Source organism: Halichoeres trimaculatus, unplaced genomic scaffold (assembly GCF_033239565.1).
Source record: "Halichoeres trimaculatus isolate MK-OKI-2021-1 unplaced genomic scaffold, fHalTri1.1 fHalTri1_scaffold_14, whole genome shotgun sequence".
Lineage (NCBI taxonomy): Eukaryota > Metazoa > Chordata > Actinopteri > Labriformes > Labridae > Halichoeres > Halichoeres trimaculatus.
In genome coordinates this window covers 18,067,635-18,094,286 of record NW_027437192.1, presented here as the reverse complement: position 1 = coordinate 18,094,286, position 26,652 = coordinate 18,067,635, and the positions used below count along the sequence as shown (strand labels likewise).

General features: G+C 41.1%; 2 protein-coding genes across 27 annotated transcripts in view; both read left to right on the top strand.

Annotated features, from left to right (window-relative positions):
* fbxl2 (F-box and leucine-rich repeat protein 2) lies at positions 1-17,738 on the top strand. Its single transcript, XM_074687318.1, has 14 exons — positions 1-555; positions 5,336-5,397; positions 9,203-9,257; positions 10,623-10,697; positions 11,022-11,116; positions 11,546-11,710; positions 12,394-12,520; positions 13,253-13,327; positions 13,445-13,575; positions 13,811-13,871; positions 13,970-14,014; positions 14,271-14,327; positions 14,413-14,625; positions 15,599-17,738. The coding sequence occupies exons 1-14, from the start codon at positions 526-528 to the stop codon at positions 15,704-15,706; spliced, it is 1,299 nt and encodes a 432-aa protein (XP_074543419.1). The 5' UTR covers positions 1-525; the 3' UTR covers positions 15,707-17,738.
* A 384-nt stretch (positions 17,739-18,122) lies between these two features.
* Positions 18,123-26,652, top strand: part of clasp2 (cytoplasmic linker associated protein 2) — a 76,114-nt gene continuing 67,584 nt past the window's right edge. For 14 of the 26 annotated variants that reach the window (XM_074686369.1, XM_074686365.1, XM_074686364.1 and 11 more), the window contains exons 1-2: positions 18,123-19,073; positions 26,282-26,360. In XM_074686369.1, coding sequence (XP_074542470.1) covers positions 18,876-19,073; positions 26,282-26,360 — 277 coding nt within the window. In that variant the 5' untranslated portion in view covers positions 18,123-18,875. The remainder of the gene's footprint in view (positions 19,074-26,281; positions 26,361-26,652) is intronic. The other 12 variants (XM_074686370.1, XM_074686377.1, XM_074686376.1 and 9 more) reach the window with 1 other exon arrangement.

The following is a 26,652-nucleotide window of genomic DNA, read 5'->3' as shown; positions in this document are numbered from 1 at the left end:
CCCCGCAAGTAAACAGAAAACGTAAAGGAAAAACGTCCATGTCAGCCGCCATACGTGTGTTTAATGCGGGGCACATCGAGTGATAGGAGACAGACGATGGAAATTTCGTGTTTTCCTGTGTTGGGATCAAACTTGAGATTTTAGGGTGCCAGCTGACTCGCGCTGGAGCGATGAAGGGAGAGGCGGAAGTGAAGTCACTTGACAGACCGTCCATGTTATTATTGTTATTTTGGTAGCCCTGCGATGAGACGGGCAGGGGAGCCGTTGGTCTCCGAGACAACGACCGTTGACGTTACCGCAGGCCGCCCCGGACCGACACCACCACCCTCGCTGACCCGGAGACAGGAGCCTCGCTGACGGCTGGGGGGTGGGAGGGAGGAGGGTGTGAGGACCCAGCTCCAGCTCGGCTCCTACACTACACTTCGGCCGACCAAAAATAAAACGGCGACAAAAACAATAACGGTGTTCGTCAAACGGCTCGACTGGTGACTGCGCGGTTGGTAACAGGGACGTGCCGCCGCAGACATGAACGGTATCACCAAGGGCCGGTTCGAGGTATGACAGAGGGAGTGGACCACCAACGGTTAAACTGTTTGTTTCTAGTAGACGTGGGAGTCGTGGGGCTTGTATAAGCAAAGTGTGTTTGTGTATGTGTGTGTGTGTGTGGTCGACCGTGCTCCTAATTTTTACATGCAGCCTGAAGCCGAGGCGTTTTGTTGGTCAAGGGTAATCCGAAATCCTGTTATTGTCCTGCCGCACCAGTAGGCAGCGACAACATGGAGCTCAGGACTGCGGGACACAGGAGGGCTGTGGCTGAGGAGAGTCAATACATCAGGGCCGAGGCTGGCTGGCTGGCTGGCACAGTCGCCTGAGGTTACAGGCTTTTGGGTGGGGGGAGGACAAGGGCTGCAGATGGAGATTTGTGAATTCAAGAAGTATAGCAGCACTCATTTACTTATCATGGCTGATAACACAGCAAAACCTGTGACACCTCCTGTGATACCTGTGAATGACAGGTGCCACTGAGCGGCATTGGCACACCACAGATGGTTCTGCTGTGTTCGAGATTCACTACTGACATGGCGTACAACATGAAGGTTGTATGTTCTCATGTTTCTTTTCACAATCTCAGCATATTTCCATGATAGAGTTGCAGGAAGGTGATAAACACACACCTTTTTATAGGTGTGAGAGCTTACTGTGAAACTGCAGTGGTGGGAGAAATATGCAGATGTTTTTCATAACTGCATCTGTTTCTTGTAGTCAACACTTAATGCAAGGGCTCATTTTGGGGCCAAATCTAATTTTGCAAACCTACATACTTTCACTTTGGATTTAAAGTAAAATCTTAAACAAAACAGCATTCCCTAAATTAAGATTATGTGATTTGTACTTTAACCCCAACTAAGTAACTAAGTAATCAGCCACAAAAGCTGTGGAATATTTGTCTTCATATTTGATCCTAATATGCAGCTAAGTTAAAGTATCAAATATCAACATGTAGACCTTAAAAATGAACTAAAGTAGCCTTCATTACTTCCTTTAAAACCCCCCCGCTCTGCTCAGCTGAATGCAGTTTTACTAATTGCTCCATAGTGCAAATCCACGCTAAATTCCTGCGGTATAATAATTATGTTTTGCTGTGTCAATGCTTTCTCTGTAATTGTGTTCCAACACTAAATCAGCTCCAGTCTGACTGGTCCCCTGAGCTGGGAGCATTGTTTATCTGGAATATCATCCACACATTGTTGAGATTCTTTCGGGTTTGACTTGATGGTACTTGACTCTGCGTCAGGTGTTCAGACGCTGTTCGGTTGCCAGTATCATGAATATATTGTATCTATGAGTGAGTGAATGAGTGAGAACAGAAGGTGCTGATTTTTTTTTTTTTTTTTTTTTTTTTTTTGCCATGCCCGTGGATTTCTCAACAGAGCTGTAAGCTTCTTATACGCAGATGAAAACCATTGTATGGTGGGAAACAAGCTGAGGGTGTAGGGGTAACAGGGTAATATGGGAGGGTTGACTAATAGTCTTACACCTGAGATAATGCTGACTAATGAACTTCACACAGCTCTTTCGAGGTTCAAGAAACAGCAAAAATTGATGTCCCGTATCTTATTTCCTTATAGTTGAATGAATGCAGCATTTTGACACTTGACACTCGATCCATACTTGTTTAAAAAACCACATTAGCCCCCTGTTATGCACTGTCTAGGAATAGGAGTATGACAGTAGAGAGGAACTCCCTGCTTGGGAATGCTGCTCTGCTGGCACAGGGAACGAGGGCACCAGAACACTGAGGTGATGACTTTAATGAAATGTGTGCACCAGAGATGACTTTGAACTTCACTGTCATAATGTCATAACTATGGCTGAGATTACAAACCACATACTGCTCATGCCATTCCAGCTGCTGGACTCTTCCAGGAGACTGCACGGGGGCTGAATGCCTTTGTGTTTGGTCAACTTTTCTCAAACACTTAGTAGGTCATCACTACGCAATTATTTACATTATATAAATATATTTTTGTAAACAAACAAAGAATCAGGTTAAAGATCAATATTAAAAAGTGTCAGCTTGAAGGGACATTTCATTTTTGTTTGACCACTTACCTTTAAAAACTGTAATTCTAGAAATATCAGACCTGCTAATGTTTTATGCTTTATACCAAACACAGGATGCTCCCTTTTTTTGGTATTCAACCAATTTCCAAGCCAAAAGGTTAAGTATTTCTGATTTCACCAACACAAACAGTAAATAAAGAATTAATTTAATAATAACAGATTACTGTTAATGGAAAAAAGGTTTGAATGAGCAGATGCAGATTAATTTTCCAGGCAAACTTCTCAGCTACTTGTTCTTGTATTTTTTCCAAAGACGTTGAAATAAAATAATGCCAACTTCACTTAAAAGAACTTTGATGCCTTAAGTCTATTAAGTACCAGATGACTTAGCACAATTAAGCTTACGATACTGTAATTATAGAAACCATGTAATGTAGAGGTTATTTGGCCTCTGGGCTTTGTTGCATAAGGCCCACTAGCTCTGTCTACATTGTGTTTGCTAAGGGAGAGGTCAAAGGTGAGTGATGTGTTACAGAGGTGGTTTGGAATTAAGTCTAAATTTAGTCCTAAATCCTAAGCCACCTCTGGCTTTAGAGAGACACTGACTTAACGCACTGAAGGCCTTGTGTGTCCACAGGTCAAGTTCTCTTCCTAACACTCAGTACCCATTCTGTATTGTCCTATTGAGGTCATTTTTACTTTCAGTTTACCCAATTGACACAGCTCTAAATATAACTGCAGCTGAAAGCCACATGACAATGATAAAGGCTTTATTTTAAAGTGCTTATTCAGAGATTTCATTAAGCTTCCCATAGAGGTAGTCAGGCCCATCCCTTATGGGCAGATGGGGAAAATGGGTTATTCAGTACAGGGTATGTGGGAACCACTGATGGAAACAGTTTAACTTTATCCTGGAGCTATTATTGGATAAAGGTTCAGTTCTGTGTTAGGAACAACTTTGCCTTTGTTATCTGAGAGTGGATGTTAAAATTCAAACCGTCTTAGTTAATGATTAGCTGAACCTTAACCGGACCACCTCCTTCCCTTTTGTCTTTTGACCCCACTTCCTCTTCAGTGGCCTTTTCTTCCTTCCTCTCTATCCCAGATTTTAATGCATTTTTACCTCCTATATTTCTCTTTCATACTTTGTTTTTACTCCCTCCATTATCCCCTCCCCTCTTCAATTTTCTTCCCCCTCTCCTTCATTGCTTTCCCTTTCCGAGGGGCTTACATGTGTCCTGGAATGAGGTTGAGCTTAGACCTTTCCAGAGACAACCTTTGTTCCACCTGTGCCTTTTCCTTGCTCCCCTTTCTGCTTTCACATTTTCAGTGTTTGAGCATGACACAGCAGGGAGTCCCCCTCATTAGATACGGTTTGTGAGAAGCGTATCACTGGCAGGATGCGTGTCTGCAGAGGCCCTGTGGATGTGGGTGTTTGCCGTAATTTAAATTCATGGCTGAATACAGCCCACCTGATCTAGAACGTTCTGCCTCTGTTCCCCACACAGAGGTCTGACTTGAATCACCTGCAAGTGTGTACTTGAGTGCAAGTGATTGCGTGTGTTTGTGTGTGTCCCACTCAGCAGATGGCCAGACATCCAGCGAGTAGACTAATTGAGATAAGCATGCCAGCAAGCTGACCAGGGTAACAGAATTATAAGCTTGTAAGGAGGGGATGTGCAAAGCCAAACGTAGCTTTGGCTTGCTTGTTAGCCTGGCTAAGAAAGTGTTAGCTTTTTTGCTACTCACTAATATCAGGGATAGAACTTCAGAAGTATGTTTTTAATTTAAAGATAGTTTAGCATTTTTCAAGTCTACAATGAACGCATACATCCTCATTTTCACGGACTGTGTTGTTGGTTGATATAACTTTGTTTATGGTTGCTTCACAGATATTCTTATATATATGTTTTACAGTGAAACCTGACAACAGTTTTTTTTTATTCGGATTCCAAAATTTGGTTTATTAGCAAAATTTAAAGCTCCCTTGAGGAGTTTTTAGCTGGTTATGGAAATTGTTGTTAGTGGTATCTGAAAGCACCATCAAAGGATAAGTGCTTGAGGAAGTGACTGACACCATGTTAGGAAAGCCCGCAAATATTCAGAACAACATTTTCAAAGAAATATTAGTCCCCTAGGTCACATGAACAGGAAAAATTAAGTAAAGCAAGAGAAGAGACTGCTTTAAACACAGCGGGTGCCAAAATCAACACATACTGAAAGTTCCTCTCAGGAGCTTTTAGATTATATGAGGCCATACCAGGGTGGGTATATTTCCCCCAGATTTCACAATCATCACTTTGTCTTTTTTGTGGCAATAAAACAGTAAGAAATTTGCCTGGTCATTGTGGATTACATTATTTATAAGAAAATCAGATTTGATGACTCATCCTGCAATCTGGAGCGTCACAAACTTGTAACCTGACTCTTGAGTTTTAAAGTACATGCAAACTAGCTAGTTAGCCTATGCACACCCCATACCCTATGCTAGGCAGCCCTTTTGAATTTACAACCCCCCCAGGTATGGATGACAGAAATGAAGTGCCAAAATGCTTTTGATGTACAGATGGGAAAAGAAGGATTAAGACTACCTTGTAAAAATGTAAGCAGGACTTTTGCAAACATTTTCAGTTGACAAAAAAGAGAAATTTGTCCCCAAACTCAGGATTTAGATCCCAGATGATAATATTGTTTTTTGCCTCTGTGTTTTGATCTCTGCTGTTTTCAATCTTCTTTCTGTCTTATTGTTGTTTATTTTGTGTCTCGGCAGGTGTTCTCAAACAGTGATGAAGCCCCCATTAACAAGAAGCTCCCCAAAGAGCTTCTTCTTAGGTAAGATTAGCACACACAGACACACAGACACAAAGACACACACAATACTACACAGCATACCCAGGGACAAGGACTTAGGTCAGGGTTACTCATTAGCTGAAGCAGCCTTGAACACTAACGTGCAGGATTCTGTGTTTTTTTCTGTTTTTGTCACTTGCTGTGTAGGTACCCCCATGTGGGTTTTTTGTGATATATGTTGGTCACTAGCCTGAAATGAGGTTCTGTTAACTGTGTGACCTACAGACCAATATTTTGTCTCAGATGACCCATAAATCTGACAGCACAAACACAGTCAACTGTGTCCATCCCTCCATGCTGAGCGCATTTGTGTATGTGCACCTGCGTTTAACTCTGCAGACATACTAGGCAGATTGCTTGTTTGTGCGTGAGAGTGTATGAGAGGTGCTCCTAGGTCTATGCAAACTGTATGTCTGTGTGTGTGTGTGTGAGAGTGTGTGTGAGTGAGCTATAAATAGCTTGTCTTCTTAGCTAGTGGGGAATTCCGCAGTGCTGTGCTCCTCTGCTGTTCCAGCTGTGCTCCACAGTGACTACCAGTACACCCATTTCCCCTAGCACTTATGACACTGGTGTACAGACAATCACGTACCCACTTTCACCCACCAGCTACAGCACATGACCCACTGTCACATGTGTCAGGTTGAGACACTTACACAACTTCAGCTGTGAGGAAGACTTGTTATGGCAGTAAATCTTGTTTTTGAACCATGGAAAGTGGGTTGACAGAATCTTTTCTCTGCATCTGTAGCGTTGTTATGTTGTGTTACTGTGACACAATGCCAGGGACATTATGTTGCTCCAGGTGCTTCTGAGTAATGCAGGTATGACTCTGCAAAAGATGATTTTTTAGACAATATATGTGAAAATGATAGTAATTAGATCGTCATTTATCAGAATTTAGTAAATCAAAGTGAGTAAAGCAGTATGTGTAAGAATTTAAATTGATTAATCCAACAGAAATTAAGACAGCTATCTTGTAAAACTCAAATTGAGATAGTCCTCTGGTGTTCTTTTCTACTATTGAAATATTAGAAACCGCAAAGTGGATTTTTCTCTTGAAGATTAATTGTGCCTTGATAGAACTGTTTGAGAAAGACAGTCTAAAAACAACCTGAAGTGAGCAGGCGGTAATGTGAAATAGAATCCTGACAGGGTGAGCTGACACATGGGGTGACTAGGGGTGGGTAAATATATTGATTAATTGATACATCATGAAATTTCTCCACCCAATTCAATCCTCTGAATGAATTCACCTCCTGGCCAGTGGGAGGTGCTATGCATGTTATTCAAGTTGTTTGGGCAGACACACACTTGACCAAACAACAACAAAATGGCAGTGAAAGCCATTAAGTTCAGCCTAAAGCCAACACCTTTAACTTTTAAGTCTGACATTCGGGTTGTTTTACACTGAAAATAAATACTTAAAAATTGTCAACGGAAACTCTAGTTATTTGTGTGTTTCTACTTCTTACTGAATTGACATGTAAATCAATATCATATGGAATTGTAACCTGAAGAATCAAAATTAAATTAAATTGAATGGTGAGGTTCTTACCCAGCCCTAGAGGTGACACAAAAGAGATGTGGTTTTATATATGTTATCCTGCTTATTCCCCAGCTCCCACTCAAACATCCAAACACTTGTTCATAAATTATTTGTTTAGCTTAAAATAATTGTCCTGCTGAATTGATGGTCGGTAGTGCTTCTATGATTGTTTTATTAGTCTACATTACTCACATTTTTATTCTCAGTGAAGTGGTTTTCTTGTTTGCATGCACAAAAGAAGGCAAAAGTATCACGAGCACCTGTATAAGGCCTTCCCCATAAGTGTTCTTCTCACCTGACCAGTCCTATAACTTTGCCAAAGCCCATACTTTGGGCTCTGGCTCTTGTGTTGTGGTTTGTGGTTGCATCTTGTCTTTGGCTGGCGTCTGTTTTACTCAGCATCTTGTGTGGTATCCCTCCATCCTTCTCTGCTGCTGTCATCCTCTCTTCTTCTTCTTCTTTCCTCTGCTGGTGTGGTCAGCGTGAACCATTAATCAAAATCTGTTTTGTTCCCCAATTAGAATAACAAAACAACATTTGGGGTTCAGATTTGATAGGAAGTGTGTGATCCTGTTGTCCCTGGAATCAGTCTACATAATCAGAATGAATTAGTGTTAATAATCAATCAGGATCAACACGGGTAAGTACGTTACTGTAGAGGTAGTTATTTATTGATCTGTTAATCATAGTACTTTCAGAAACACGCCTGTTTCATATTGAATGTATCACTGTGGGCAGACCACAGCACCTGGCTTGTTGCTGCATTTGTCAGCCTCTCAGGTGCTGCATGGTAAACAGCTGTTATCTAGGCCAGTGCAGCACGGGCATACGCTGAAAAACTGTGATTTAGCAGCTCCTCGTCTGACAGGCTGACGAGCCTTGGAGAGGGTTTACAGTCGTTCAGGGTCTCCTTACCCAGAAGCACTGACTCAGCACTCCCCCTACCACCACCCAAATTCATGTCTAGCTGGAGTTTCTATGGCAACAAGTCCTGAACTCTTGAGTAAAGGCTCGCCTTGCTCTCGTCTTGCCATGCTTGAAAGGCCAGGTGAACATTTAGTCAACAAACAGGGATGTTCTCCATCAAATCCTGTCATGTGCAGAGTCAGAGAGATTCCACTGAGCAGTTGGGGGCTGCAAAGTTATTGTCTCCTCCATCTGTGTTTAAAAGCAGCATCAGGGTTTTCTCATGTTATATCATCATCTCCCTTTTCTTTTGTCTGTGTTTTTATCCAGTTTTAACAGTGTCTTTGTCTGAAAAATCTGAGGCAGCTCTTTGTGCTTTTATGATCAGGTGTAGGTGTCAAAGTGGTTAATAAGACTCAAAAGAGGACTCAGCAAATCTGAATGGATGACTGCTTCCCTGTGAGTGTTATTAACAGAATTCTTCTGTGATTGGTTAAAAGGCTTCTCGCTCACACCTAATGGAAAGTCAGATTGTATTTGATTAAAACAGACAGCCAATCAATGATCAGCGCCACAGCCATTAACCAGTTATTAGAAGCGGGATCGATGAGCGCCTGCTTGATTGGTCTGCTTCTCTGGTGGCCTGGGATCACCTCAAGGACTGTGTGTGTGTGAGAGCATGAGTGTGAGTGTGTGTGCATCTTTGTATTGCTTTGTTGATTGTATACATGCACCTCCTGACCTAAGACTCTAGTGTAGATTAAACAGACATGTCCCAACATGCCCTAGCTGACCACTCATCTAAACACACAGCCTTTGTCTCGCAGCTATATGAAGGAAACAATGGCCGGCTCCTGTTTCCTGAGGTTAAAAGGACATTCAGACCCCAGCTGCACTCAAAGCGTTGGCACTGTGACAATACTCTGAATACCACAGATTTTCTATACATCGTCTCTTTGAGGAGCATTTCTTCACTGGGACAAAGAAATACATGTTTAGTTTTGTGTTTATGTCCTTCTGTAAATGTATGGCTGTCTGTCTGTCCCATGCTGACTGTGGCCTTGCCTGTCTGAGCGCCAGAGATTACTCATTGGCAGATTAATGGATTGAGCTGACCCAGTAGCCTGCTGCATGCAGCCCTTTGTGGCTGAGCAGGCCCACAGCTCAAACACTGGCTGTCTGTGGGGCTCTCCTGCTAACCAAACATAGAGGATTGTTCTTTATTTAAGGACACAAGAAGCATACTTAATCACACAGGAGGGAAGATTCTGAAAAGGAAAGTTTAAACTGAGCTCAGATATACACTCATGCACTTTTTTTTATCTCTCTTTGTAGAATATTCTCCTATCTCGATGTGGTTACACTCTGTAGGTGTGCCCAAGTATCCAAGGTAAGCATTCCCCTCTTTACACCTCCAAACCGCCCACTGTACACTAACACATCGCTGTTTTTAGAGAAAGGTTTGATGTCACTCCAAAGCTACTGTATGTTTTAAAGGCATACCATTACTGAACTCTCTAGAAAGCTCTATAATATAGTGCCATCTGCTGGCTGTGAGGAGGGGGGGACTGTTGAGCCACAGTGCACTGCAGCTGAAAGCCATTTATGAATGAGCTTACTGTGAATAATAAGCAGAGTTGGGCAGGTGGACTGTGAATGCAGAGCTGTGGCAGCTGCTTCTCTTTCAACAGCTCCAGTGTGTTCAGTAAAAAGTTCTGCGTTTCTGTTAAATGGCACATTCTTTAGATTTTTCCATGGCACGCTTGCTTCATTCATTTTTTTAATTGGATTTCTTTTTCTGCTGAGCCTCATACAAATGTTGAGCATATCCAAAGTTTCAGCCTTTGAGCTGAACATCATTTCTACACTTTTTAGCTGTGAAGTTATTTGAGATCTTCTCAGATCATACCTAGACTCATAAACTGTCTAAACTAGTGTTTATCAAAGTGGGGTTTCAGGACCCCCAGGGGTCTGGGAACCATAGCTTGGTGGTCTGCGGATTAGTTTAAAAACATTTTTTTAAAGTCTGGTTTATCATTGAAAAGCATACCAACCAACCAGAATGTCTTGCCAATAAAAACAGCTATTTTTTTACTCTTGCCCAATTTAGTTTTGTATCATTTCCCAATAGAAAATGACAACAATAGAAAAAAAACCTCTAAACAAAAAACACCTTGGTGCAGTGGTGATCGACTTTTTAAAGAGCAGGGGCAAAAAGAAGAAAAAAAGGCACGAAAGAGGGCAGTACACGTTTTTGGCTCCCTCGAGGTCATACAGCACTTTTTTTTTTTTAACAAAAGTGCTCATAGAGGGGGTCTTTGGACAAATGTCTAATTGAAAGTTTATTAAAGCTATTGGCTAAAATTTTTACAAGATTTACTTGAAATATGATGGGTACCCAGTGATACTGAAGTCTCTGGATTGATAGGAAAAGTACTTCAGATATCACACAGTACTTAAAATTAAATAGTACAAATCCCTTGAGCCTAATGTCAACTCTTTAAGAGCATAACAGTTTAAACCATGAAGGCTTTCAGTCTACAATGACACGACTCAGAAAAAAGTACCAAAACCTCACACTGAAGAAGCTTCAGATGACCTGAAGAGGTGAACACAGCAGCTGGTGCACACGCTTCCTAAACAAGGAAACAGGAAGTGATCATAGTTTATTCGTTTATGCCTACAGTGAGCCAAATATTTAATGTTATATACCTTCACCTCTGTACTGATGTGCCTCTGTCCACACCTTTCTCAGGCATGGAACGTCCTGGCTCTAGATGGTAGTAACTGGCAGAAGATTGATCTGTTCAACTTTCAGACAGACATTGAGGTGAGTGGTGCATTAAAAAGAGAAAGAATAAAAGAAGTGTCGTGTGTGTGTGTGTGTGTGTGTGTGTGTGTGTGTGTGTGTGTGTGTTTGTGTGTGTGTATGTGTGTGTGTGTGTGTGTGTGTGCGCCTGCCTGTGTGTGCCTGCCTGTGTGTGCCTGCCTGTGTGTGCTAGGTGTGTATACTTGTTGAGTAGCATTATCCAGTCCGAGGCTTAGTGCTGGGTCACTAGGCTTTGGTGCCAACGATGACGTCACAGATGATCCTCTGTCCTCCGTGGCCCAAGTCAAGTCACTCTCTCCCTCTCCCTGTCCCTGTGTCCCTCAGGGTCGGGTGGTGGAGAACATCTCCAAGCGATGTGGAGGCTTTCTGAGGCAGCTGAGCCTCCGGGGCTGCCTGAGTGTGGGAGATGCCTCTATGAAGTGAGAAAGTCCCTTAAGTGTGCTTCTGCTTTGACTTTTTCCTGAAGTCATTTTCAAGTGATTCAGTTAAATTTTAAGCAGCTTTTGTTTCTTCAGTCACAGGGGACTTTGTGTTTTCAGTAGATTTTTTCGCTATATCCTCACACACAAAACCTCAAGAAAAACCTTAGAGCTATTCATGTTACACCATGTTAATCAACAGATCAAGTAGTACTATCTACAAGCACTTGATTTTTGAAGTAGAAGCATTTATAATGAGAGTGATACTCTTTGAAGACAATATATGTAGTATGGCTGTACAACACCCTCCCAAGGGCCTGTAGATGACTGTTAATTGGCTCCGGAGCAGCTCACAGCATCGTATTTATTCAATGAAATGACTCTGGAGTAACTCCCCTTCTCCCTCTATACTCCCTCTCTGTTTCCCAGGACATTTGCTCAGAACTGCAGAAACATCGAAGTCTTGAACTTGAACGGCTGCACCAAGATCACAGACAGCACCTGTCTCAGCCTCAGCAAGTTCTGCTCCAAACTCAAACAGCTTGATCTCACCTCCTGTGTGTCCATCAGCAACCACTCTCTCAAAGCCCTCAGGTAGTTGCTGCTCACACTGGTATTGCTTTTACAAAATCACTGTCCTTTTGTTTGTAATGACTGTTGACTCTTTAGAGCCTGGCAGTTTTGGGTGGGTACATAAAATTATTTATTTACCTCTCTTACGGCACATCTTGATTTTTTTTTTTTTTTTACTTTTTATTTTCAAGTCATCTTCATTTTACGACAACAGAAAATGGCAAACAAATTAGAACAATAACATCTTGATTTTTTTTGAAGGTGAAGTGCTAATAGACTGGACAAAGTAGAAGTATTCACACATAATGACACATATCATATCAGTCAACCAATATTAGAAAGAAATATATGAAGACATTTCTCGTCCATTGTTTCTGCAATGATTTTAATTAAAAAAAGGTGTATCTTTACATCAAGGAAAACACACCATACATTGAATCACTTGGCTTGTATTAAGAGATATCAACTAACTTTTATCAGGTTATTTTAAAGGTAGAGGTAAATGCTTGTGTTGCCCAAGCATCATTTTCTGCTTTATATACTCTGTAAAAAAAAGTTACAGATTAAGGTTGTTATTTTGATTCATTTTTAAAAACATGCAAACAGACATATTGTGTATTTGACCCTCAGTGAAGGAAGTGTTTAAATATGTTCATTGTGTTTCTCTTCATTCTTTCTGTGTGATGTGCGATGCTTGTACTCAGTGATGGCTGCAGAATGCTGGAGATGTTGAACCTGTCATGGTGTGACCAGATAACGCGCGACGGAATCGAGGCTCTGGCTCGAGGGTGCAATGGTTTACGAGGACTGTTCCTTAGAGGCTGTACACAGGTAGAGTGATGCACTGTGCCTCACAACACTCACAGTAATGCTGGGGCAAGAATTTACCTATTTTTTTTAATAACAGTGAGCATTACAGAACTTTTTCATTGGTGAGCTAAGATACTTTTTACTATTAAAAACTTGTTACACTGGTTGAAACTCTTTTTTTTTAGTTTTGTCTTCATTTGCATCTAGATGTGGTGTTAAATGCTGATGCTGTACAGAGTTTACCATGAACAAAGTTCTCTGGTAGCTCAAATACCTGGAAATCTCAAACTGTCTTTAGATTATTCAGATGTGAGAAGGTAATCTGCTATAGACCCCAGAAAGGTCACCTTTTCCCTACTTTAAAGAAGACTTGAATAAAAATCTAACCTTTTCATACCGTTTCTGACACTGTAAATGTTCCATAGTTTCTTAATCTCATTGGTTGGGTCTTTGTTTATGTAGAGGTTTGTGTCAAGCTGGCGTTTTTGTTTTCTGTTTCCTCTGTGGAGCCTGTATTATCTTCAGGCTGTGTACTCAGCTTGTTGTTGTTGTCTTTTTTACGAGGTCTAGTCTGTTTTCCTTGCTTGAGAAAATACACCGTGAATCCACAATGACTCATCTTTTTGCAGTCACTGGAGACAGTTGTGACATGTGGCTTGGTTTTAACTCATTGGTTAAAAACAAAGTCACATTCATCAATATTTGATTCAGGCTTTTGTTTATTAATATTACGCATATTTTATTCTTTCTCAGCTGGATGACGGAGCTTTGAAACACCTCCAGAAACACTGCCCAGAACTCACCACCATCAATATGCAGTCTTGCACAGTAAGACAAACATTTGTGCGCAGGGCTCTGGGAGAGGAGACTGATAACAATGCTTTGGGGATACGTCTGTATGCCTCTGAGTTTTTCTGATTTGTGTTGCTTGTCTTTGGCCTCCAGCAAATAACAGATGAAGGCCTGGTCAGTCTGTGCCGAGGATGCCACAAGCTGCAGATCCTTTGTGTGTCTGGCTGCAGCAACATCACCGATGCCTCCCTCACTGCAATGGGACTCAACTGTCCCCGACTCAAGTGAGAAAAATCTTGTATATATGTTACCAATGGCGATATCAAGGAAGTCCACACACAGCTAAACACAAAAAACATAGTACAATGTTTACATCCAGTATTGATCCTGCTCTTTACACAAATTAACCTGTATGTTCTTTTCAAATACATATTCTGTCTACTTCAAGTGGAAGTAAGAATGTATGTAAGAACTTTTCTTCTTTTGGCAGTTTATCAGTTTCTGTTTTTGTGCTCTCAGGATCCTTGAAGCTGCGCGTTGCTCCCATGTCACAGACGCTGGGTTCACTGTGCTGGCCAGGGTGAGTTTGTCCCTTCCTTCTTTTTTTATGGAGTCTCTGCATTGGGTCATGTGCCATATCTTTTGGTGTGCTTGAATGATTTCTGTTTTCTGTCACAGAATTGTCATGAGCTTGAAAAAATGGACCTAGAAGAATGTATTTTGGTAAGAAAACATCTAGTTTACTTTTTCCTTTCCAACATTATGTCTGTGGTATTTATGTTCAATCTGAAATAAGCTTTGTTCTCTGTTTATAAGCTTTGTTTCTGTCTGGGTAGAGGTCAGGTCTTAGGAAAGAGATGTATATTATCGTGATAATGGCAGGGTATGTGTTCTGTAGAGAGGGAGGAAGAGCAGATCACAGGGATCGGTACTGGTCATGAAATGGTTATTATTTGGTCATCATGTTGGTTCTCCACAGGTGACAGATAACACCCTGGTTCAGCTGTCTATCCACTGCCCACGCTTGCAAGCCCTGGTAAATGTTGACTTTAATTCTTCCAGGTTTTGTCTTCCCGGATGTCTTCGTAGCTTAAACCAGTCTATTTGTGTGCCCTGTGCAGTCTCTGTCCCACTGTGAGCTGATAACAGATGATGGCATCAGAGCTCTGAGCAGCAGTACCTGTGGACAAGAGCGCCTCACAGTGGTGGAGTTGGACAACTGCCCCCTCATCACTGATGTGACCCTGGAGCACCTAAAGAGCTGCCATCGCCTGGAGCGCATTGAGCTCTATGACTGTCAGCAAGTCACCAGGGCAGGGATCAAACGCATACGGGTCAGTGGAAATAAGAGGAAAAGTCTGTTTTTTTCTCACGTAAAAATTTGTTGTGCTGAGGATCAAAACATGAATCTTTATTTCATTTAAGGAAAAAACTGTTTATAAAGACTTATATCTTTATGTCCTTATTATCTATTATCATTTTATGTCTACACTCCCTTGAGGTCTCTTAGGTCTGCTGATCACCTTCCCCTCGTGGTCCCAAAAACCCATTTAAAGACCCGAGGTGATCGAGCCTTCTCTGTGGTGGCTCCCAAATTGTGGAACAATCTGCCACGAGAAATTGAAATATCCCCCACCTTACCAACTTTTAAATCTCGTCTAAAAACTAGTTTTCATTCTTTGGCTTTTAATTCAGTATTATGGTTTTGTGATCTCTGTCCTTTTATGTCTTTAATGGTCTTAATCCCTTTGTTTTTATGTCTCTTATTGGTTTCAAATTTATTTTATTTGTTTTGTTGATGATCTTATTTGAGTTTTTTGCAGCACTTGGAAAACTTGTTTTTTTTAAACATGCTATATGAATAAAGTGGATTGGATTGGATTATAGATAGATATGATTTTCAGAATGAAAGTATGCTTGTCCCTTGAGAACAAAATGAATTATATTAGTGTTTGCCAAATGTATGGCCAGTAACTTGTTTGTTGTACTTCAGAATTTGACCCTGAGAGAACCCTAACTCCCTCAAGTACTTATTCAAACCCCTCAGGTTTTTGAGTTTGGTGATCAGGATTTAGCCGATGCCTGCTGCCAGTTTTAAGCAATGCTAACCAGCTGTTTGCTTTGTCCTTTCATTAAACAGGAGAATTTCTCATCTTAATCTTCTTACACACAAAAAAAGTGTTTCTTTTGAGCTAAACTGCTCCTATAAGAACCATTAAAGCCTTCTCCTGGCAGAAAAATAGAAGACAAGTATTAATTTGATTTTCTTTGTGCTTCATTGTATCTTTGTATCTCATTCCCACACAGGCCCACCTCCCAGAGATCAAGGTCCACGCCTATTTTGCTCCTGTGACACCTCCACCCTCTGTTCATGGAGGTGGCCAGCGTTTGTGCCGCTGCTGCATCATCCTCTGACAGTGGAGGGCCAGGGGGGGCCACCTCTGTCTACAGGTCCTGCTGCTCTGATTGGGGCTGAAATAGGGTTTGGGTGGGGATGGGGGTAGGTGAAGGGGAGAGGAGGGGCTGGACCCACTCACTGCTCCTGATCATTGATCACTACACAGACTGATCGCCACTGATCCCTGATCAGCAAGACCCGCCCCTCCTCTCGCCCTCTTGCTCAATGATCAGCTGCCCCTGGGTTAGGGCGTGAAGGGGTGGAGGAAAAGAAGATGGGTGGATGAATGGACTACATCTTTTTTTCTTCAGCCACATTCTTCCTCTTCCTGGCTGCAAAGACACAAACAGGTTCTCCACACCATACTCTCCTCACACCCCTGACTCCCCACCTGTGGGCGGAGAGGACTGCAACTGGACAGCTGGAAATGGAGGAGAGGGGGTGGGTTCTGAACAATGGAACTATAATGCATCATGTTCAAACTAAAAAAAAATGACGAGCTTGTCGTCTTGGACAAGAGTTTACTCATCTCAACCAATCACATGACACCTCTATGTGACCATCCTGTGATTCATTCTACTTCGACCAATAAACATCAAGAATGAAGGTAGAGGAAAGCTGGATTGTGGAAAACGCAATATTCTGGATTTAAAAAAAGACAGAGACGTTTTGGCACAGCTGGTCTAACTGTCTGGTGCAGAAGAGTTAAGAGTGAAACAGGACATAAAGAAAAGGATATGTGACTTATCTGTGCATCCAAGAAACTTTACGTTGAAATTTGGGTTCTGTTCTTACAGAGAATGTTTTGCAATGGAAAAAAAATCACAGATATGGCGACTCACTCAAAATTGGAGTAGGCCTACAAAATTGTTTTATTTCTTTTCTTTTCAGTGCTTAATGTAAATGTCCATGCCTGTCTTATCCGAAGGGGAAGATATGTGTCATTCTTTTTTTTTAAAGAAGAAGAAACTGTTGGACCTATGATTCAGACCCTCAGTGTCTAAAAGGGTTACGTGGACTTGTGTGCTACTGGGATGAGTGGCCTCTTCTGTGCATTGGTTACGTTGGCTTGTAGGCCCTGATCCAATCCTGTCAGTAGCCCTGCGCACTAGCTCCTACTTGACGACTTAAGCATTTGTTTACATCCTGGATTAGCTTAGCACTACAGACAAACTTGTTTACATGAGTAGGCCTCCAGTCTCCCTACTATTCAGCGTGAGTTTAGTAACATTGGTGCAACTGTGGTTTACCCACAGTTGAAAACTGGACTGTGGAGTAGGTTATTTAAATTTTTTGATCGTGTAACAGGACATCAATCAGGGTTTATGGTGCAACTTTGCTTCAAATTAAAGAAAATTTTGCTTATGGATAAGACAATAACTATGAAATTGTGAGCAAATGTACCTCAACTTTTTTGACAATCATATGCAGTTATGTACCTACCTTTAATTCACTGTAGTTTTGTGTAATTGGCAAATGACTGATTATGTAGGGTATAGTTACTTGTATCTGCTGAACATATGCCGATGCCTCAACGCATAAGGAATTACTGAAACGAAGGATCTGGAACAATTCTCATAATATACACCATTTTATTTTCTTGTTTGATGATAAGAACAGTTTTCCACTCTCCCAGTCCTAGGTCTAACTAAATGGAATGCTTCAATACCAACAGTGTATTTCACTAAACAGTCAAGATGGATTAGCAGGGCAACACAATTATGGGGCATGCAATACCACTTTTCAAAATACTGAAAATACAACGAAACAGACACAGCTTGCAATATTGTGCTTTATAAGAGACTGGCAAGTACTGTGTAGTTGCCAAGTGCTCAGAGACTGGGGAGACTGGCAGGACTATGGATAGGACTGAAACTAGGAGAACAGATAGAGATTTGACTCAGATGGACCCAGAAACTTAGCTGACTTGACTGGCTGTGATACTAATGCCCTCTCTTTGACAGCTGTTTTAACAATTTTATGTTTAAGAAAATAAAGAAATGAATGAAAAAATAAACAAATGAATAAATAAAAGTGACTAATAATAAATTTGCTTCCTCTCTCTAGATTGGAATTTGTCTTGAACTAATAAAAGACGGCTTCTGAATAAACTGCGGCAACCTGAATACGGGCAACTCCGCACCCGATCCGCTAGATGTCGCCCGTGGGCCGTGTGGACGGCAGACACACCCACATCAACAGAGCGCTGTTTGATTCATGACTGCCATAAAAACAAAAAAAAAGGTGTATTTTTATTGAACGACGTCAAGAAACAATTAAGGCACTTTCCTTATTCCTATTTTAATTTTAAAGGAAAAATGTGAGGCAAACTGTGCCTGACCATTCGACATTTTACATCAGGCATTACGCTGGCTAGCTGTGCGGTGCCCGAAGCCCCATCGGCCTGATCGTTGATCGGTTGTGGTTGTGCCTATGGTTGCGCCCCCTGGTGAACTGCAGTCCCCGGTAGCGCGCAGGCTTTCAGCGCCTCTTCACTGCAATAGCGGTAGCAGCGATTATTCCTGGATTAAAGAAAACCAGATAGCGCGGGACTGGAGATCAGCTCGTATTGTGGAAGTTTGGTGCAAGTTTATCGCTGGGCGAGTCGACAGCCGCGAGCTGAGCAGACTTTCCATCCCGTGGCCATGGAATAGAGAAGCGGAGTGGAGCCAGGCGCCAGGCCTGCGGAAAACTAACGTTAGCTCACTGAGCTAGCTGATGTGAGGCGGTCTATCCCTGTTTGGGTCGCTGTGCTAACGAGCTACTGACGTTTTTGTTAGCATAACAGACAGAACAACCAAAGTTGCTAGCTTGTTTTGATGCGGATATATTGAAGGAACCTGCAGGGGTCTGCTGCTGTTAACTGTGTCCAGAAGTTTCTCCAAGTTTTAAATTAAATCTCAGAGCTAACGTTGTGAAGTGAAGAAGCTAACGAGCGACGTCGTTGTCATAACGATATTAAGTTGAGGTTTTGATTCAGATATTGTGATAATGAATTGATACTTAATTTCTACAAGGGATTTTATGCTGATGATTACACATCAGATAGACGCAGTTCAAAACCTCACAGTCTATCTGCCCTTCCACGGGACAACCGTTAAAATCTTTTTTTGACGCCGTCCTACACACCACGGTCCCCTGTCTTTGGCCGGCTGCAGTAGCTGGCCACACGGCACTGAGTGCCCAATGGAGGAACATGACAACATGGACTATTTTTACCAGCAGGTAGTGCAGAAAGATGTCACTCGCAGGTTGCAGGTGGGTCAGGACCTCATTGACTACCTGAACGACCCACAGCGCTCCCCGGACGTGGAGCAGGACAAACCCCGGCTGGATAAGACTATTGACGAGCTAACGGGATGGGTGAACTCCAGCAATTTCAAGGTGAGAGATACTGTCCAGTCATCGCATGAGGGTATCGCAGTGTCACTGCAGCAGTTACTCTTTCGGTCTGTTCATGAATTGTTTTCCGACAGTTCTGCCAGTAAGCCGGGTAGAGAGGAGAGGAGAGGGATGGAAATTAAGCGCTATTTGCCAAGAGATTGGTTTCAGTGCGAGAACCTCAGCAGAGAAAAATCATTTTAAAGAAAGTGTCGTTAGCTCAGGGGTAGAGCTAACATGACTTTTCATCTTTAAGTCCTCATTCAATAGAACCGGTTGTTTATTGGCCTGCCTGACCACATCTGTTTTATTAAACACCTTTTATTTCCCCTTCCCTGTTTTATTTTGAAGGCCCAAAAAAAGGCAAACATGCTTTAATCCACCCCAGTGACAGAATCTGACATTTTTAGGGCATTGCTCCTTTAATAAAGTATACAGTGCTACGTTGACTGAGGCTGTCTGTGGTTAGGGGGACCATTGTCAGCATGACTGTGGACTACTGAAGCACTGGATGGGGATGGGGGAGGGGTTAAAGGACGCATTGTTGTGACCTACTGTATGCGTTTGCTCCTTTCAGCCAACTGACTTTCTTACTGCCTTTCTTTTATTCAGAAACACACATAATCACACACAGTCATTTTTTACAGTTTTGCCTTTCTGCTTCTTACTCAGTGTGGGAGTGTGTGTATGGTGACCCTGTCTGCACTATTTGCTTATCTTAGAAAGACTGGAATGTGGCTTTTTTGCCAAGGTAACTCACTGATTCAGATAAGGAGTCAAAACAGCTTAAAATCTATTTTTGAGACGTGCTGAAACTGGACTCTGAAATCTTATTTTGAAAGGATTAACTTAACACTGATATGAGGGGAGCATGCAAGTGTGTGGAAATTGTGCCTTCAGCATCACTGAAGTATGCCTTCCTGGTTTGTTTTTAGCCACAGAAAATACTTATTTCAAGTGTGGTAATTTTTGGTAAATACCAGGTTTGATAGATTTTTTTTTAAATGGACCTACAGTGCTATTTCTGTTCTGCTTATCCCAGTCTGATGCAACTTCAAGTATCAAATTTGTTGCTTTTATTGACTCAGAGAAGCTTGAATAACAACTTTCTGTGTTTAATCACTTTATCTTGCATTGGTCTATAGTTTTTGAAATCCAACATTTGCCAGGGTTATGATCTGTATTACAGACTTCACTTGTATTTCAGTTAAATAGCAGAGTAGAAAAGACATGAACCAAGGTTTTCTATAATTTTCCTCTAAGAGTTAAATCTGGAGCTTTTTTGAGCTTTTTTTTCCCCTGTGTAGATGACACGTACAGTAACCTGAGCTCAGATCAGTCTGTCTGGCTGTGATGAGTGAGCGTGTTGTAACCTCCAGAGGCCTGCACGTAGCAGGCTTTTAGTGATGCTGATTTGTTCCCTGCTGAGCGAGAGGAGGAAGACTGAGCTGCAGTAAAGATGCTGAGTCAGTGGAGGAGAGGAAAGAATGGTGTGATGATGCAGATTTGACAGGTGTCTGGGAGAAAAGGATTTAGAAGGGAAATGAATAAACTGCACTGATAAATCAGGTATGGGTATCTGTACAGAAATCACAAGTCACGACTCATAAAACCATAAAGTGCTTTAATATGGTTGCTGTCGCGCCCAGTTTCCTTTTTTAAGACCGGATGAAATCCTGTATTCATTTCTCTTTTCTGTCTATGTCTCTCTTTCTTCATCTCGGTTTCCTTTGTGTTTCCTTGTCTGGGTCTTTTTTTATTTTTTGACTGTGAGTCAGTTTAAGCCTTGTCTTTCTTCTCTGCACTCACAAATCACAGTGGCCTCAGTGCCTGTGTGAGGCACCAACAGAGGGCATTAATATTTTATACTGCATTTATGGGCCGCAGGGCCAGATTACTGGACACTGACTGCACTGATTGAGGGCTATTTTTGTCATAAACTAGGAACTCTTCGGGACTTTTACCATGAGTTTTCAGTCTTTTTGTTTTGTTTTGTTTTTTGGTCTAAATTTTATAAAGCATGCCCAAGGGAAGTGACAAGGCAACATGTACATAAATATACATACATACAAAAAAGGGGGTTCTGAAAAAGGAATCCCAAATTTGTTTACAAAAAAAGCTGTTTTCAGTCATCAAATAGAATTACTTGCTTTTGAGGATGACTGTTCATAAAATCTGTTGCTGTCTCTGTTAACAGTGTTGGAAACCACTCTAAGCTGACCTGTGGGCCAACGATAAATCTTTGATCATATACCTAACATGCTTATGTGGAGCTCTAATAGCCAAGTATAACCTGGCACTTGATGAAACAAAGGCATGATTGGTTGTTGCTTTGTCGGACTAACCTCTGTGTAACAGCAGATTGCGTCATGCAAACCAACGCACGGAGATGAAGAGATGAAAGTCGGTCTGTATTTGGCTCAGGTTTCCGTTCAGTTTGCCATCAGGTGGTGAAGGATTTTACCAACACTTAACAAGTCATTAAGCAATAGAATTGATCTAGTGAACATTTATTTTCACTGTAAATGCCTTCTTTATTATTTTGTCAAACATTTGACCCCACAAATTAAAGTCCTTCATTTTAGTCTTTGTTTATAAGCTGGAAAGTTGAAAAAAAGTTGTGATGTCAGATCCCCTGAATAAATAAAAAAAAATGACGTCATATGAAGTGACATGCTTTAAGAGCAGCGTCTCTACTGGTCTAACTGTCCTCAATCGTCAAAATTTCAAACCTGAAAAAAAAAGAGACCTGTGCTTTTAGACACAGAAGCCAGCAAATGTTTGGGCTTTTTGCTTGAAAAACTACTTAAAAGTTAACAGCTGTCTATAATTGTTGTTGCCTCATTTATTTGTAATCCACTTAACCGATTAATGGCTCAATTGTTTCGGCACTTTTTAGCCTCAGTCTTGGCGCGTTTTTTTTCAGCTGTTGCTGTACGAGTCTTGTGGTTTTTGAGCCTGTTATTCTGTCCAAGGCTCTCTTTAAGACTCTCTAGAATCCAGAGTAATACCTGTACATGGTATGCCAATTAGCCGGCTCAGCCATCATACGCACCATCCTGTCGTCACAAAGAGCCATTCATACTCCGGTCAATATTTACTTTTCTCTCCCTCTCTCCTTTAGCATACCTTTGCTCGTCTGATCATATCGAGCCTGCAGTAGAGAGATGCAGAGATGTGTCTTAATGTTTCTCTTAAATGTTGCTTAGTCCAAGCGTTAGCGTTTGTTTTGTCTTCTTGGTGATACCCAAATGAACATTTGGTGTTATTTTTCTAGTTATCTGCCACGTGGAACACTGTTTTTCTATTTAAGAGTGTCACAAAAGAAGAAATCCTCCTCGTTTTCTCTCTCCAAGAAAAGACACCATATGGTTGTAGGTGTAGCTTCTCGGGGTGCTAGGTGGAAGAGGGGGAGGGAAGAGACCTCATGACGGTTTTCTTTCTGTACTGTTTCTTTTTCGCTCGCTGTTTTTCCTCCCCTCCTCCTCCTCCTAAATTAGGTCAGTATGGGGGAGTCATCATGACCTCAAGCTCATGTTTCATCTCCAGGTGATTTTTTTTTTTTATGTCAACACTTGGCGGTTGTGCCTGCTGTTTATCATAACCCCCCCCTTTTTTATTTCTGTGCTTACCTGGCTCTACTCGTCCTTTGACTAAAATAGGGAAAAACTTGCAGTCAACAAGACAGACAGAGCAGTCTGGGAGTTTGGTGTTTTAATGTTTTTTTCTTTGGACTGTTCAGCTTTACAGCAGTGCTGCCAAAACAAGCATTCCAGGAGTGGAGCGCAGTGTGGGATGTGATCCTAATCAGAAACACAGTGGAAAACTCAGCTTCACCAGCAGACAGCAGTCTATTCTACCTTCCTCTTACGAGTCACATCAAACATATTTTCATTTCACATTTGAACTAGATCACAGCGATGGGAGGCAAGAGAGATAACTAATGTGAATGAGTGAATGAACTGCACTCATCACAGGCTAAGTTATTGGTTTCCAAATTTCTGCTTACCAAATGAATGTAAATGAACGTGTGTTACGATTAGCCGCTCTTGTGCAGATGGTAGAAACAGGGCACACAAAGTGTTACATAAGTACCACAGCTGTTAGGTTGAGTCCAGCTTTGATACTTTTTTCTTTTTAGTAGAGCTTCATGTCTTGAGCCATAATGACAAATATCCAAACTCAGCGTGGTACCATACTTAAGAAAGTACAACTTACAAAATAACTGAAAGGTCCGCTCACCTGGTAGGCAGGTCTGTGCAATGGTAAGAATCTGTCAATACTAAATTATGCACCCTAACTTTTGTAATTTGGACCCCATTATCTCCACTTAGCCTCTTGCACAGACCAATTTACAGTCGACATAATCAAAATTATGCTCGGGCAAATTGGCGATGGAGGTGACATTTAATTCCATTCAAGTTAATGTTCTTTAAACCAGAAGTTCAAACCTTAAACAGCTGATCAGTTGTCAGAAACATAACTATACCATCAACAAGGCCTGTCACGATAATCAATAAATCAATTAACCGATCGATAAATAAAAACGTCCTTGGTAAGTTTGCCAGCCTTGATAAACTGACACGTGCATGCATGTTTGTTTTCCTCCTCTCTTTCGACCAAAGAGGCTTAATGAGAAGAGGCTCACTACGTCTATCTTTCCTAACATTGGGGTGCTTAGGTTCTATAGCGGATTTATAGCGGAGTGAGCATCTGTCAAAAAAGCGATCTTTGGGGTGAAGATGGGGCTGCTTGCGCATATACACGGAGAGAGCTGAAACAAGCGTCCTAAGGGGTAAGGAGGAAACACACGCTAATATGAGTGATGGCACGAAAGATACGGTTCTTAAGCCGCCTGCCACAGTCCCAGTGTGGGAATATTTTGTTTTTTATCAGAATGAACAAAGTGTGAGCTCATGAACACCAACGAGCTGATATGTTGCATTTGTTTGAAAATAGTGGCGACGAAGAAGAAGGGGAGGTGCAGCGGAGCCTTGTTCTTTGACAATCCGCTCTTACTGAGGCTTTTGGTCGGCAAAGTAAATAGAAATAAAAGCGTCAAATGGTGGGCGCTCAAAGACAGCTACATTGCCTAAGAAATGCAGCCCTTCAACACGGTTGAAAGCCAGAAATGTTAAAAATGTTTGACAGACAGTACGGATTGACTGGGAAAAAGTAGATGTTACAAACAATTCAGGAACTGTATAAACTCCCTTTTATTTAGGCTATAGTTTTTTATTGTTGTTTTTTTTTTTTGGAGTTTCGTTTTTTCTTTAGAGACAGGGTCTATGTTTTATTGTTTTTGTTTAGTATTAATTATTTTCATTGAAATGTATTTTTTTCTAAAAAAGAGTCCATTTCATTTTCATTGTATTTTTTTCTCTTTCTTGTTTGTTAAATTTATTATATTTTTTGTTTATTTTATTTAAAAGATCCTGACCTTTTAATTACAGTTAAATACTCTTAAGAAATTAAAGTTTCTTGCTTTGGATATGATGTACTCACTTTATTATCCCATTTATCAGAATTACATCAATGAAAAAATTGAAAAAAAATCAAAATATTATTGACAATAATATCGTTTATCGGCAATAATATTTTGGAAAATTATTGTCTATCAAAATTTGTTATCGTGACAGGCCTACCATCAACCTTTATCGAGTACTGACCGTTAAAGAGCGACTGGTGTTTTAAAGTGACTATGCTAACTGGTGACTCCCAGCCAAAGATGTCAGTCATTGTCTGCTTACAGTCAACAGCTAGCAAGGTCACATTTTACACCGAAACACCAGCAACGTCTGCAGCTGTTATTAAATGTGACTGCTTTATCAAACTTGTTTAACAAGGTTTGAACGCAAAATAAATGACATTAACTGCCAGATTTTATGCTTAATATATTATCACACTCTTAACCAGTCTTATTAACATCAAGTCGTTTTTGTGTTTAAACTCTTCTCTGGGGTAAACTCTGGATTTCTCCACAAAAACGTCTGTTCACTAAATGTCTGTCGTTAACCATCCCTCAAATTGGTGTTATTTCCGTAAAAAAAAAAAAAAAAGTCTTTTGGTGATCAACACCCGCATGTCACTTGACCAACCATTGTATTCCGCAGCCGTAACTGTTAAACATTAAATTGATGTATTAATATTACAACTGTCATATCTTTCTAAAGACGTCAAAGCTCAAGCAAGCTTTGAAAAGGGAAACAAGGGTAAAGTTGGTATATAATTTTAAATTTTTAGGTGCACTGAGCATTGGGATCTTTGGGGACTTTTTTCGGGCAGACTTTAGGAGATTTTTACTTTACAAAGTGCTACTTTACTTCTTAACCATGCACATATATATATACCACATATATATAGCTTTGTTTTGTTTGGTGAGTGACATGGTAGACCTGAAGTTAAAACGATTTGGTTGTTTTTTTGTTTTTGGAGCTTTGTTCTCTATGTCCGTGTTTCCACCCGGCAGTGGAGCTGCTTGAGGTACCTGTTTTTTATTTGTTCATTCAAACTTAAAGCAAACTGAACAGGCAGAAGGAATAGTAGGCCTGTGTATAAGCTACTTTGCACTGCACCTCTCAAGATCATGAATGTGCACTGGGGCCCAACAGTTGACTTATACACATAGAAAGCCCTATTCATCTGTGCTCACTCTACGACATCCAAAATAATCTTGTAGGGTCAGTGGAATGATCTTATCACTGTGTATTTCTAAAACTCTTTTTCTTTATTTCTGTGTTTTTCATGTGACTCCTGTGGCACAGACTTGTCACTTCCTGTTTTTTTTTTTTGGTCGCCTTGCTTCAGTCGGCCTTAAAAAGCTGTGTCCTGCATCAGTTTGACACAGTGTATGAGTCGGTCTCTAGCGCCAAAGGGCTCATCCTGATGTCAGAATGTTGGGACCTCAAATTTAAAAGTGGTTGGCAGACTGACTGAAGATGAAAAATTCACCTCTCACAGCCTCGACATTTTGCAGAGTCAGCAGAAGTGGGGCAGCAGTGTGATTCAGCATTTGTAAAATCCATTTGCTTTGCCAAGATCAGAGTTAGGATTTTGTTAAATCCGTTGCAGCGGTTGAAATGTGCTGAAATTAAAAAGCAGAAGAACCTCCTGCAGCTGTTATCTACCTAAAGCATTTAGTTTAATAATTATATATAGTTAAGACCTATGACCTTCAATAACCTTTGCCTCTGTCTCACTCTGTTTTCCAGGTGGCGTTGTTGGGGATAGACATCTGTGGTGCATTTGTGGACCGCATGGGAGAGCGGTTCAAAGGATACCTGGGCACAGGTGAGAAATACAGCCCACCCCTGCTATGACAACCTTTTAGGCTTTAACCAGGAGAAAGAAATAGACAAACTTTACCAAAAATAAAAAAAATGATCACCTGACAGTCTTTTACAGAATGGACTAAATTTTTTTTTTTTTTTTTTAATATTTACTCTTTGAATAAAACCACAAAATTTTGTACAATTTGAATTTGAAAGTATAACTTAAGAAAGTAGACATACTTTTCAGGTACAGTTTAGTTTTAAATGATTCAGGAAAAGATATGTTTTGGTCATGTTTAGTTTTTGTCAGT

What these genes read in the sequence shown, in the direction of transcription:
- fbxl2 (XM_074687318.1), top strand. Translation starts at nt 526, where the DNA reads ATGAACGGTATCACCAAGGGCCGGTTCGAG. An exon ending in TCCTTAGAGGCTGTACACAG is followed by an intron (nt 12,521 to 13,252) that starts GTAGAGTGATGC and finishes ATTCTTTCTCAG; the next exon opens with CTGGATGACGGAGCTTTGAA. An exon ending in GGTTCACTGTGCTGGCCAGG is followed by an intron (nt 13,872 to 13,969) that starts GTGAGTTTGTCC and finishes TTTCTGTCACAG; the next exon opens with AATTGTCATGAGCTTGAAAA.